Genomic DNA, 14,555 nt, shown 5'->3' on the forward strand with positions numbered 1-14,555 from the left:
GCATACATGCGCCATTTTAGTTATTCCGGTTGCTATGGTAGCGAGGGGCTGGAGGCTGTGGGGGATAATGCTCTTCTTCTATAGTGACTAGTGAGTCCTTCTCATGCGAATCCAACCTAAAGCTGCTTAAACCGCCCCCTGCTGGGCCGGAGTGTGAGGCATGTCACTGAAGGCGGTATACTGTTCCATAACGACAGTGTGTCAGTTGATCAAACCAAGGTTATGATAAACACACTCAGTGACATCGTCACAACATAGCCTAGCTAGACTGCATAGCTAGCTAGACTGGGACAGGAACTAACGGTCCTACCTTAGAAAGTCAGCAGGTGACTCAATAAGTCCCTATACTGTGGTTGCCAATTCAAATCTGATTTAGATATTTTGCAAAAAGAAATTTGATGGTTTGTGTAGTTAAAACTCACCTTTTCACTTCACGGTGAGGGCACAACTAAATTACTCCAAAGTTGAAATGCACCTGCAGGCTGAAACTCTTACTTGAGTTGCCATGGGAACACAGACTGGCTGCTGAGGAGGGGAGGGGTGTTTGAGCCATGAACGTGTAACACAGGATTGGCTAGTGAGTGTAATGTGATAGTGATTGAAAACATATCTGCACGGGCAGCAGTGAACCTGGCCAACCGTGATTGGATCACCAAACAGGGCTGGTGTTTTATTAGGGATGGGAGCTGTCCATCTCTCGGCCTTTGCTCCTGGTGGGCTGGAAGAGGACATAGGTTTGATACTCACCATCTCTCTCTCTTCTGTTTTGTCCGATCCCGGCCCATCATGTTCATGTTGTTGTCTTTATCAATACTTTAGAATAAAGGAACTATGTATCGATATGTATCTGGGATTACTATTATTATTATTATTGGCATATTATTAAGTATTATTGAGCAATTCTCTAATTTGTCAAAATATGTAATAATTGAAGTTGTTAATAAACCGCAGAGGAGCTTGTAATGACACAAGGGGGTCAAAGCGTCACATGTTGTCTTGTCCCAGCAAGAAACATTCTAGCGTCGTGATCTCGTTGAGCGGTGTGGGACCAGAACCCATGACGGTGTGGGACCAGAACACATGACGGGGACCAGAACACATGAGGGGGACCAGACACGTGACGGTTTGGGGACCAGAACACGTGACGGGGACCAGAACACATGATGGGGACCAGAACAATGAAGGGGACCAGAACACATGATGGGGACCAGAACAAATGAAGGGGACCAGAACACATGATGGGGACCAGAACAAATGAAGGGGACCGGAACACATGATGGGGACCAGAACACATGACGGTGGGGACCAGAACACATGACGGTGAGGACCAGGACACATGATGGGGACCGGAACACATGACGGTGTGGGACCAGAACATAGGGATCATGCAATAGAACGGCTTGTCGTCACGCCGAAGTCTGACACAAATTCAATAAAAACGGTCACAATTTAGAATTTTGGATTAAGTGCCAAGTGCCAAGATCCGAGAAGGTCGGACGCGTGTGACGCGACCACCCCTGGAGCGCCGTGCTGGTGAGGGGGGGGGGGGCGAGGAGAGGAGGGGAAACCTTCATCTGAGGATGACGCGGAGGAGGGGATCGCAAACAGCGACAAATAGTACGCTGGAAATGCGAAAATGATTACCGGAGATTCCGATGGACATATATTCCGATCTTTAAATGCATTGGATACTTCTTTACGTGCCCCATTCTGCCGGATTCATTTTTTGGACTGAGAGACGCTGGAGCTAGAAGAGGAGACACCATCTGGAGTGATGGGCTGTCGTTTTTCCGGACCATGGATCGGAGGAGAACCGGGGGTGAGTGTTGTTCTGCTGCGGAATGCTCAGTGGGCTGCATGCTTCAAATACTGTATTTTTGTGCACGAGACCCCCATCACCGCAATCACGGCTGGATGTCAATCACGGCTGGATGTCAATCACAGGGAGACGTCTGGTACCAATCCCATTGTGACGTATGTAGGCCTATTATAGGTGGGATTTGATCAAACGAGATACAGCGATTTAATAACTACACATTTTCATTTGTGAGTGTGTGTGTGTGTGTGTGTGTGTGTGTGTGTGTGTGTGTGTGTGTGTGTGTGTGTGTGTGTGTGTGTGTGTGTGTGTGCGTGCGTGCGTGCGTGCGTGCGTGCGTGCGTGCGTGTGTGTGTGTGTGTGTGTGTGTGTGTGTGTGTGTGTGTGTGTGTGCGTGCGCGCGCGCGTGTATGTGTGTGTGTGTGTGTGTGTGTGTGTGTGTGTGTGTGTGTGTGTGTGTGTGTGTGTGTGTAAGAAGAGGGGGACTGCGCATATAGACGGGATAATAATAACCGTTACATAACATGCATTAATTATAGCCGAGACGATATGAACTCCCGCCATTTCCTATCATCTCCTTATCACTAACACACACAGGCTGACGGGGTTGGCTGAATGTGTGCTTTTACATTTGCCTCCTCCGCCTAGCCTACCATGGATTCTCCTCACAGGGGCCATTTTGTGTATTGAGCACACTGTGCAGTCACTTGCATCTTGAGTTCTCTCTCTCTGCCTCTCTCTCTCTCTCTCTCTCTCTCTCTCTCTCTCTCTCTCTCTCTCTCTCTCTCTCACTCTCTCTCTCTCTCTCTCTGTCTCTCTCTCTCTCTCTACCCCTCCCCCCCCTCTCTCTCTCTCTCGCTCTCTTAAATACATTTTAATTACCTTGGTGGTCATTTGAATAACCAATAACCTATTCTCCTAAGTCATGTTACTTGAGGCAAGCATCGTGTCGTGACTGGAACATGTCCGCTAATGAAAGGGACCTAAACAGTGTGATGACATCACTATACTCTCGGCCTCTCCCTCTGTGTCGCAGGTGAGTGGGAGGCACGTGTCCCAGCTTAGCAAACAAGATGCGCTGCGCATTCTGGCAGCCTATGAGCAGCCAATCACAATGCAGATCAAGCCACGGAGGCATTTCCGACAGAATGGCAACACACATGGCGATGGCCGGTCCTGGGAGACCCTCCCTCTCAGCCTGCAGAACCTCAGCCTGCCCCTGCAGGCACCGAGGCCTCCTGCCTCAGACCCCAGGGGGAGCCCTGCCTCCCAGGACAGGTCGGTACACACATCCTGTGTCCCTGTTTCATTACGTTGTCATTCGTATGGATTCATATGTTATTGTCTGCTGAAGATTTTGATTTGATGCTTGGTGCCTTCAGTTCTTCCTCACCTTGTATCGGTCCCTCTTTCCCCCCAGACGTCATTGGAGACACCTCATGGTCCAACAGGACCGTTGTGACGAGGGGATGTATGAGTACCTACCGACAGCCCCACAGGACACCATTGACATGGGGCCTGTTGGCTACCAGGTGATTCAGAAACATGTATGTTCTCAAGGAGGGGGACAGGAGATCTTCTTTGACGGATCCATAGTTAAATACCTGCAGCTGACCTTTAAAGCTGGTTGGCAAAAAACAAGGATTCTGTGTTCTAGTGACAGTGACCCAATGGCAGAGTGGTGCTGTGCTGTATATTGTGTAATGCAGCTGGAAGTTATGCAGTTATCGTGTCAATATGTCCAGTGCTTGCTGGAAGACGGAAAGGAACTACTTTTCTGGTGTTTTCCTCAACCTCTTGTCCTCTCATTGGTACTCCTAGGATAAAGACTTAACCAGTAGAGACCCAAACAGCTCCAGCTGCTTGCTAGGCTGCTGCAACAACCCTGCAGAACCCAGCAGCTACCACACCCAGGTAGCGCCGTGTGCATACCCGCGTAGTACATACTTCTCATGTTCCTGTTTGAGATGGGGTTGTTAATGACTACTACTCCCACAGCAGATGGAGGACAACAGCGTCATGGCTGAGAACCCCCATGGCTACCTCCCACTCCACCATGAGCTGGACAGCGGCCTCGGCTGGACAGACGGCTCCATCCACCAGGGGGATCTCTCCGGGCTGGAGACAGAGGAGGGAGGCCTGGACGAATGCCACCCCTACAGCAGGGGGTATGTCCAGGGCGGATGTGCGGGACACGGCTTCGGCCGCGGCTCCCCGTCCTCAGAGTCCTACATGTCCTCGGAGCTCAGTGACTCTGGCTTCTGCAGCGTGAGCACTGGGGAGTTCCGGCGCTTCCAGAGGCTGCTGGAGAAGCGGATGCGGCTGTACAACGCCCGGCTCCACCACCCCGCCGAGCCCTGTGAGAAGAGGGAGCGACGCGACAGCTGTCCCAAGAGCCACCGTGAGCTGCTGGAGGCCATTCCTGAAGCGCTGGCCATGCAGCCCCTGCTCCCAAACCCCCGGGCGGGGGTAGGGCACAGCAGTGACCCAGCCATGGGCCTCTCCCCCTGCGGTCTCTCCAGGTAAACAAGAACATAGGAAAGACTGAATGAATGAATTACAGCTTAGTTTGATAACTAGTACATAGTGGATGTCCTTAATTTGTTCTGTGTTTCCTAGGGTATCATCTGTCCAATTTCGCAAAGAAGACCAGCCCTGTTTGAATCGTCATAGTTCCAGCAGCGGGGCCCTCTTCAACCCATCACACGGCCACACCTCCATGGGGATGCCCATTCTTTCCACATGCAGTACCCCTTCCAGCCACCACAGGCCTATGGTTCTCAGGAAACAGCATCAGGCCTCAAACTCAGTTGGAATTCTGAGGAGAAGTCGGACCCTGCACTATCGCCCAGCCCCCCATGAGTACCGCCGTCGGGCCAGCCACCCGGCGTCCCCCTCCTACTCCGCAGCAACACTAGACAGCGGGGAGGCCGTGGGACCCCAGGGCCCAGAGCAAAGGGAAACACCCCCAAGTGTATTGACGTTGAACCACGCCAATCATGCTTTACCTCCCAACCACCATCCCCATCCGACCGCTCTGAGCCATCCCCAGGGGGCCAACGGCCCCTTCTATAGCAACCATTTACCCCCCCATGACTGGCCCCAGTCGCGTGAAAGAAGCATTAAAACGGAGCTAGTGGTCCCCGAAGAAGAAAGAATCAGAAGAGCCAGACCACGAGAAGCCAACCTGCAGAATGACACAGAGAAAGACATGGATCTGCAAGCAGTCCGGGTCCAGGATGAGGAGAGAAAACGGGAGTTTGTTGGAGACGGCAAGAGCGACCCACACTGTTTCCACACCCTGAGTCTGCCTCCCCAGCCAGGGGACATCAATGAAACATGGCCTAAGCCAGCTAGTCGTTTGTCTCAGGGTGGCGGGTGTGGCGGAGGTCTCTACAGCACCCTTGAATTGCACTCTAACCCGGGGCCTGGATCCATGCCTCAGTGGGCTGACAATGAAAAGCCAAATACAATCTCTACATCCAATCCCCACGCACACTCAACCCACATCACCAACACAAACCAAAACACTCGGCTCTCAAGAAACCAGCTACTAAGGAACAGGGCTTCAAGGCTCGCAGATGAGCGTGGTGGCATGAGCACCGATGAGGAGACCAATACAGAAATGCTCCAGGGTCGGTACTGGAGCCGCACAGAGAGGAGGGAGCATCTGCTTATTGCCCGTGAACAAAAGCAGCAGCAGCAGCAGCAGCAGCAGCAGCGGGCGAGGGGCGCACCGATGAGAGATGGACTGTACAACAGGGGAGTTACCGTGGGGGAGGACGGGAGCACAGAAGTGTGTGATGAAGACCAGTTCTTTGTGGAGGGGCGGTGCCACACTGTTCTTGAACTCAGCCAGAGGAAGTTGAATCATCTTCGGAACAGGAAACTGTATGACGATTGGACCACTGTAGAGGAGCTGTTGTCTCATGGAACCAGAATGGACAGCAGGGAAAGCAAAGTTTGTCCCAGCAACCTGCTGACAGTCACTACCGTTTAACCACTCAGTTTAGCCTAGCATCTGTGGGAGTGGGTACCGGTGTGTGTGTGTGTGTGTGTGTGTGTGTGTGTGTGTGTGTGTGTGTGTGTGTGTGTGTGTGTGTGTGTGTGTGTGTGTGTGTGTGTGTGTGTGTGTTCAGGATTTAGATTATGATCTGTACAGCACCCATAGTAGTGAGACACTATAGATTATAACAAATCAATAAGGGTCTACCCCTATTTTTTAATGAAAGTGTCGTATGTTAGGGTATTGTGCTACTTGATGTCGTATGGTTTATTCTACATATATTTCACACGTTTGATGACCTAATCCATAAATAAATCCATAAATTCTTCAAATTGGATTCTCAAGAGCAATGCCCAGTGGCCTAATTGTGTGAGCTATATATCTTCATGCACCGATGAAGGTTTTAGTGCATATGACAGGAAGAGAAAAGTGTGATAAAAATGAAAAGATGCAGGTTTTACTGTCTACAATCAAAATATTGCTTAAGTTGGTGTTGTAATTACAAGACTTGTGCTGCTTCTTCATGACATTTTCTAAGTTGATTTTCTTTCAACCATGAGCCAGGCCCTTTGACCCTACAATCTGCAGCGTGTTTACAGAACCCCTACATGACTGGACTTTACTGCCTCTCCTCATGTTGGATTATCTCAGATGATGGGCTTGTTTACATTATAAAAGGCCTGCACATTCAGAAAGCTGTTTGGGATGTGCAATAATACCTCAGTAGTTCGTAACTCCTTACACACAAGTATTCACCCTTGAAGTCAGGTTCCATCTTATGGTGATACAAATCAGTTTACTAAAATAAAACTCATGATGCCACAACTAAGAAGAAAAACAACATGTAGATATGGAAGCTTCTCATAATTATAGATATTTTGCATATCATCTTATTTAAAATAGTGTAACATTTTTATTGAAGCGCCAAAAGGAGCCCAGTTGTGACTTTAGATGGAATGATTAACTGTGTTTTTTTATATTTAGCAATTCAAAATTAGCAAGTTATACTTTTTTTTAACTTTCTGAAAGCAGAAAAAAAACGATTATTCAAAAAGATAAACAACTTTGTTTAAAAGTGTGAACTATACATAATTTGTTATACACTTTACTGGTGTCATTGTACCAAGTGCATATTTGATTTGTTTTACTATCCAGAATGTTAGCAAAGAGATTCTAAATAGTGTTTTGTTTTGGATGCTCACTGATAGGTTAATGGATAATGTTGGTTTATTGCAGTTAAATACAAGCTATATATAGAGCACACGCGCACACACACACACACACACACACACACACACACACACACACACACACATATATATATATATATATATATATATATATACATGTATATACATATATATGTGTGTGTGTATATATATATATATGTGTGTGTGTGTGTGTGTGTGTGTGTGTGTGTATATATATATATATATATATAAAACGTACCAATGTGAAGTTAGCTCTTTGAAATACTAATGCTCCTTGTTTCACCGCCTTTCTTAGTAGATTGATGTACATAGTTGAATAGTTTGCTTTGAAATACAACTGACCTTCTGCGCTATGCCATCGTTACTGGTGGATTGATGCGATGCTCCAAGGGCCATACAACACACACCTGATATACAGCCCTCCTTTACACACAAACACGAGACAGGTTGAAGCACACTTTCCAAGCAAGAATACATTGTTATAGAGCAACAATATTTTAAAATATTTTGGATTTTGTCGCAGCTGATCTAATAAAAGCGGTTTAAAGAAATCGAGCACTGCGTGTGGGATTATTTGGAGAGATGCACTACTACTATAGTGGTATGTACAGTTCACGCAAAATCATAAGGGTTGAAAAAGGTGACAAACTAAACCGGGGGTCTGGGCGCATCCCCCAGCCAGATTTTGCTATTTTAACATGTAAATTAAGCATTCTGGTGTACTCCCAGAAGAAAATAAAGGGAAAAGACAATGAATGGCACATTTATTAACCCATAAACTGGTCAGTTACGATTGAGCAGTCCACTCCAGGACTGGAACGATGGGGGAAAAAACGCTGCGCTGTGGTAGGCCTATATCTTGATAGCGATTGGTGGTCGTGGAACATGGAACGTGGAACGTGTCATTTGGCCAAAGATTTTTTTATTGTGAAGATAGCAAACTTGTTTCTCGCTCATTATACAGTCGGTTATTATCAGGGGTGCACATAACTTTTTTAGTGAGTTACTCATTTGAGTACCACCCAGCAAACATTTCGACGTCAATTAGACGTCTAATCGACGTTGGTCATGGAGGTCGAAACGACGTCGATTTGAGGGGCTGATATGAAAGTTTTTCTGAGACGACATCAATCCACGTCGTCTCGACGTTGTATAGACGACATTTCAACCTACATGAAATTTACTTTTAAGCCAATACACTAAATACCCACTTAATTATGAAAAAAAAATAGTATTAAGCTACATTTCAGTTACCTTGTAGTGTGCCCCAATTTACGGTTTTTAGTATAGCTACCCACTGAACCTATAACAAGCAGTTCTTGTGCTGCATGTAGATAATTAAACATTTCTCAATCTGTTGTAAACATATTTACCTCAAACCGTGTGGTCAACAAGTCCAATAGACGTCGAGTCGCAACGTGACTTTATTTCGACCCTTTGCCGACATGATGTATAGATAGAACCAAATGTAGCCTATAGAGCATTTGGTCATATCAAAAGGACAGCAATATTTGGCTACATCTATAATATTTTGTTTAATTATGCATACTCTTATCAATAAATCATGAATACATGTCCTATTAATCTTCAACAAAAGACAGATTTCAGGGTATAAAGTGCACTGCATCAAAAACATTTTATTTATACCCAAGTAGGCCTACATCTTCTTTAAACAACAAAATGAAAACTTATTGGGACCAAAATCCCATCCCCCCAGTCCTTGCAGGTGCATGTTTCAGGTGTCAACTCATGGCTGCTTCGATTTATGTATCTGTGGCCTTGGGATTCCATCTCTTCACAGCAGCTGGAAAGAAAACACCAGTACAAGGTTTGGTGAGAGTGAGAAGTTTGACTGGCCAAAAAACACAAGTGTATGGCTCAGTGGACGAAGACTGCCTCACCATCCAGCGCCCCAGCCTCAAGGGCTACCTGCGGCTACATCCAGTCCATTTAGCTCGCTACATCGGACGCTATCACCCCTCTCGCTATGAATAATGAGAAGAATGGGTCCTAAAATTGACTAACAGTTCACAGGAGTAATGCACGGGGAAAGGGCTTTGCCACCCGTGTTTTATGTTCAAGAACACACAGCCACCGTTAGCCCCGAAACGGGACGCTGCTGCTCCCCGGCTGGGAGGCAGCAGCGTCCCGTTTCAGGGCTAAGCTAACGTTAGCCTGCTAGCTTCCCGCTCCCAGTTCGTATGTAACGTTACAAATACGAAAACCCGCTATCCATGAGAATACACCATGTAGCCTCAAATTCAACAGTTTAGCATGCAAATAATAAAAGGGTAATGTCTCTACAAATACAGTGTCTTTTCGAAACTCACCTGCAGCTCTTGCATGCTGCCGAACTTGACGGCGAACTGATATCACCTGCGCATGCGTTGGAGGGATTACGTGTTGGTGCGCAAGGAAAAATAGTTCCTCAATGGAACTTGAGTAAATGCTGGAATAAAACATTTTAGCACCTATATTGGCCATATACATGATAGCATATTGCGTTTGGAATAATAACACTTTTCAATAATACTATTAATGTGTAAACATTACCGTTCACACTAATGTTACAAAGTTACATCGTTGTTAAGTTAAATAGCGATATAAACAGTGTTTATTCAATTACACAACGGTCAAACAAGCTTTCCTCGAAATCACCATTTCCGTAGCGGCATATATGTTTTCATGTCGGCAAATGGTCGAAATAAAGTCACGTTGTGACCCGGCGTATTTTAGACTTGTTGAATGCATAAATGTTTGCTGGGAGTGTTTATTCGGTTACACCACTCTAAAATAAGTCTTCCTTGAAATCACCATTCCTCTAATGATAATGTTTTCATGTCGAAATGAAGTCACGTCGTGACTCGACGTCGACTGGACTTGTTCGCTTCGACGCAGGTCGAGAAAATGTTTGCTGGGCAGGAGATGGTGTTCGGTACGCACTCCACACGTAGCGTCGTTTTGATAATAATAAAGGCGATTAATTAATGAATTAATGATAAGGGGGGGGAGAGTGTTTGTTTGCGGTCGGGCAGGATTGTTGACGGGGGGGGTCCAGTCCGTCACTGCCACGGAGCGATAGGATGTCTCACAGTGACGGATATTGCGATCAGCTGATTTTGCGCAGTTCTCCAGTGTGCGCGCGGTGCACACAGCGGTGCACACAGCGCTCCGGCTCCGTTTTGCCTTTTTTTTGCAGGTGGGGAGACGCAGAAGTAGTACAAGATACACGTGTAGTTTTGTTTTTATGACCTGACGGTGAGTTACGCAAAGGCGCTGTAGTGGCACAAGTGACGTTACGCATCGCTGATTATGGGCGCGCATGCGTACTTGCGTACCAGTTATGCGCACCCCTGGTTATTATACAGTCTATGGTTGGTTGATTGGTTGGTCGGTCAGCCGTCGTTTCTCTCTCCCCCCCATTTACGTGATCTACACGATTCACGTAAATGATCTATTTTGAGTTGAAAACGGCGAAAGGTGACTAGTTTGCAGGTATGATATATATATATATATATATATATATATAAAAAAATTATTTAAAAAAAATATATATATAAAAAATATATATAATTAAAAAAAATGTATATTAAAAAAATTATATATAAAAAAATTATATAAAAAAAATTATATAAAAAAAAAATATATATATATATAAAAAATAATAATAAAAATTTGACCTGCACGCGCATCTTTTTTTTGACCTGCGCGCATGTCAAAAAAAAAGATGCGTGCGCAGGTCAAAAAAAAGATGCGCGCGCAGGTCCAAAAAAAAAGATGCGCACAGGTCCAAAAAAAAAGATGGCAGGTCCAAAAAAAAAGATGCGCGCTGGCCAGAGCCGGACAGTAACGGAGTACATTTACTTGAGTACAGTACTTAAGTACAATTTTGAGGGATCGGTACTTTACTCGAGTATCATTTTTGGGGAGTACTCATGACTTTACTCAAGTAAATTTGAGGGGCAAATATTGTACTCTTTACTCCGCTACATTTCAATCATAACCGTGAGTACCCGTTACTTCTTCTAAAAAATAAAAAATAAAAGGAGAAAAGAAAAATCTCGGAAACCGTCAATTTGTTGTTTCCCTCTGAAACGTGATTGGATTGTGCAGGCGCGAGGCACCACTTCAGCCTATCAGCAATCACCTTCGCTTTCCACCAAAGTCAACTCCTTGGTCAGATTTAGATGCGAGACGAAACAATGGATGAAGACGCAGCAGGTCCATCCCGGGAATGTTCCACTGCCAACCCGTGGCCGCACCTCGCCAGACTATTTAAATTTACTGAACAAGTTAATGATAGTTATCGCTTCAAGTGTTTGCTGTGTTTGCCAAAAGAGAACTTCATCACCGCCTACAAAAATTCATCCTCCAACTTGCGGAAGCATGTCAAGGTACGTACATAGTAATAAACTTCCTTGCATTTCTAATGCCGCTTTTCCACCGCCAGTACCAACTCGACTCGACTCGACTCGCCTCGACTCAACTCGGTTTGGTTGCGTTTCCATCTAAAAAAGTACCTCTTCAATGTGGGCGGGTCGTAGAAAAGAACCTCTCCACCATGGGCGGGTCGTCATTACGTTTAAATCACGGGAGACGCGATTCCCGGGAAATCTGAATCTGATCAAGACTATTTCCTGATTCCCGGGAAAGGTTATGATGGGAAATAAAATAAAATAAAAAGCGCAATGACTGCGCGTCTATTGTTGTCATACGGTAACGTTGATAGAGGCGAAACTCGAGCCCTAGGAAAGGAACGACACTGAAACGAAACAGCGAAACGCCGGTCCGTGGACTCCAGCCACGCCGGACACACACAACCACGCCCGACACACATAACGACGCGCAGCCTAACTCTAGCCCCGGGAAAGGAGCGACACACACGGCGAAACGCTGATCAGTGTCCCCCTCGGGAGCGGGTTCGTGGACTCCAACCACGCCGGACACAACTTAACTTGAGTGAATATTCCCATTTACAGCCGCTGGCCAATCAGTTACCAGCAGCCTGTTTACGTCACACAAAAGTACCTACTCCGCTGGCATGGAACCTCGACGGAGGTAGTACTAAAAAAAAGTACCCGGTACTAGGTACCAGGTACTTTTTTTGCCAATGGAAACGCAAATAAGGCGTGGCGAGTCGAGTCGAGTCGAGTAGGTACTGGCGGTGGAAAAGCGGCATAAGCTAGATTCTAGCTACAGAAAAGTGCACTAAATGATTGGCTAGCTGCGATAATGCAGCATTTTACATTCTCAGTTACGTTTTAGTAGTCGAGGCTGTAGCTAGCCATTCAGATGGCTAACTTTGGCCTGACAATTAGTTAGCATAAGCCGAGGCAAGCTAATCGTGTAACATAGATAATCAACTGAAGACCTTTCAGATTCATGTTTCGACATGCCCCTGACAAATAGGGAGAGCATACAATGTATCGTTTCTAGTGTGAGCTCGAGTACGCTATTTCTATGCAGTTTCACACGTATGAATAATCTTTGACATCATAATATTTAACATGCAAGTGTAGTGGTGCCTGGTTGCTGCGGGGGAAAATCAGCTTTGCGCCGGGTGCAAACTAGCAACGACACATGCGTCGGTGTAGAAAGTCAATTGCGCCGGGCGCAAGATAGGGCCCTTCTTCTGTTTGGCGCACATGGCTAATTTGCATACGCGCACAGGACTGTCGGAATGGGAGCATGTAGGACTGGCAGCATTACGGGGGTGCGATTACGGGCTGGCGGAGTTACATTTAAAAATCGCGTTCAAGTAAAAATAAATAAGAAAAGCGGAATCAATTTGTGGCGAAACACTGCCTGTCTATTGTTTTGTCCTGCAATGACAATCTACTGGTACCTAAAAGTCTATATATATGACCGCAACCCGGATGCTCTTAGCAGTCGTCCAGCTCTCTGCTTGGGGTAAGCCACGGTCTGATGTTGCTCTGCAAAGTATTATAAATTACACTGAAGTTTAATTTTCGTTTTGCATTGGTTGTGTTGCTCACGTTAGTAGTGTTATTATTTTGCACTGAAGTCAATGTTATTTCCCCCGTAGACGTCATATCCAGTGGAGGTGCTAAATCACATATTGTGTGTGTGTGTGTGTGTGTGTGTGTGTGTGTGTGTGTGTGTGTGTGTGTGTGTGTGTGTGTGTGTGTGTGTGTGTGTGTGTGTGTGTGTGTGTGTGTGTACCTCATTGAAGGACAAAACAATATACAGGCTATATACATATTTCAGCAGGAATTTCAATAAAATAATCAAAGTATTTCTTATACCCGTTACACACGTAAATTAAAGAAAGTTGCACCAGTAAAACCAATTTAAAAGTTAGTCTGGAGCCATTGGAAAATTATGAACAACCAGCACTTCATAATTAATAATACTGCTATGTAGACTACATGATGGGTATCTTTTCTAATATTTATTAGTTTATTATAGTGTAAACTGAAATATTATGCTGTGTTTTACAGAGAAGGCATGAGACACATCTGGAGGAATACAGTCAACTGACTTCAACAGCCTGCAAGAGGCCATCAGAAGGTGGAACAGGCTTCAAGGCGAAGCAATTGAAACTGCTGGAGACCAAGCAGGTGTCTCAGAAGACATAAGGCTTTTTAGCATAGCAGGTTTGCTTTTCACCCCAAGAAGGGGAGAACCAACTTCTCCTCAAGCTGAACAAGGACTTCATGACATTTGATTGAATTGAAGTACACACACACACACACACACACACACACACACACACACACACACACACACACACACAGATGTGTGAGAATGGTGTTATTCAGCTGTTCTATGTTCTTGAGTATACTGTTACTGTATGCTATTGCCTTGTGGGCAAGTGAGAAATGTTAAATAATAAAGCAACATGGTAAAAAGATGAAAATGACTTGATTTTACTTTCAATTCCTTTTACATTCTCCAAGGTATTAACATTTTTCATAACTCCATGTAGGACGTTTCTATACATAAATGTTAGCACTGTGGCAGTAGTAATGCAATATTTAGAGAATGTACTCTTGTACTCTTGATACTCAAGTACTTTTAAAAACAAGTACTTCAGTACTTTTACTTAAGTAGACATCTGACTGTAGTACTTTTACTTGTACTTGAGTAAAATTTAGCAAGGGGTATCTGTACTTTACTCAAGTAAGGAAGCTGTGTACTCTGTCCACCTCTGGCGCTGGCGCAGGTAAAAAAAAAATATATATTATTTTTTTAATAATTATTTTTTATCAATACATTTTTTTATAAAATAAAAAATAAACTCCGGGGAGTTAAAAAATAAATAAATAAATTTAAATTAAAAAAATATATATATATATAATTTATATTTTTATTATTCTTTTTTTTAACTCCCCAGAGTTTATTTTTTTATTTTTATTTTTATTTTATTTTTTTCGCGTCCTCCTTGGTCTGTTGTTGTTCTGGGATACACTAGCTTTATTTGCACTCAGTGGCCCATCCTTGTCGGAGGCCTTCTGTACCTGAGGTAGAATGGAGGGGGTCTGATTTTTCCGTCTCTCAT

General features: G+C 44.9%; 1 protein-coding gene across 1 annotated transcript; it reads left to right on the forward strand.

The window, feature by feature from the left end:
• Positions 1 to 1,314: 1,314 nt before the first annotated feature.
• LOC311339377 (uncharacterized protein) lies at positions 1,315 to 5,816 on the forward strand (the record flags this gene model as incomplete). The annotated part of the gene is made up of 6 exons (XM_084464750.1): positions 1,315 to 1,320; positions 2,853 to 3,094; positions 3,237 to 3,348; positions 3,638 to 3,730; positions 3,815 to 4,338; positions 4,436 to 5,816. 6 exons carry the CDS (start codon positions 1,315 to 1,317, stop codon positions 5,814 to 5,816), a joined length of 2,358 nt encoding a protein of 785 aa, XP_084320876.1.
• Positions 5,817 to 14,555: the final 8,739 nt, after the last annotated feature.

The sequence above is a fragment of the Micromesistius poutassou genome (genome assembly GCF_964030765.1).
Source record: "Micromesistius poutassou genome assembly, chromosome: 2".
In the NCBI taxonomy this organism is placed as follows: Eukaryota; Metazoa; Chordata; class Actinopteri; order Gadiformes; family Gadidae; genus Micromesistius; species Micromesistius poutassou.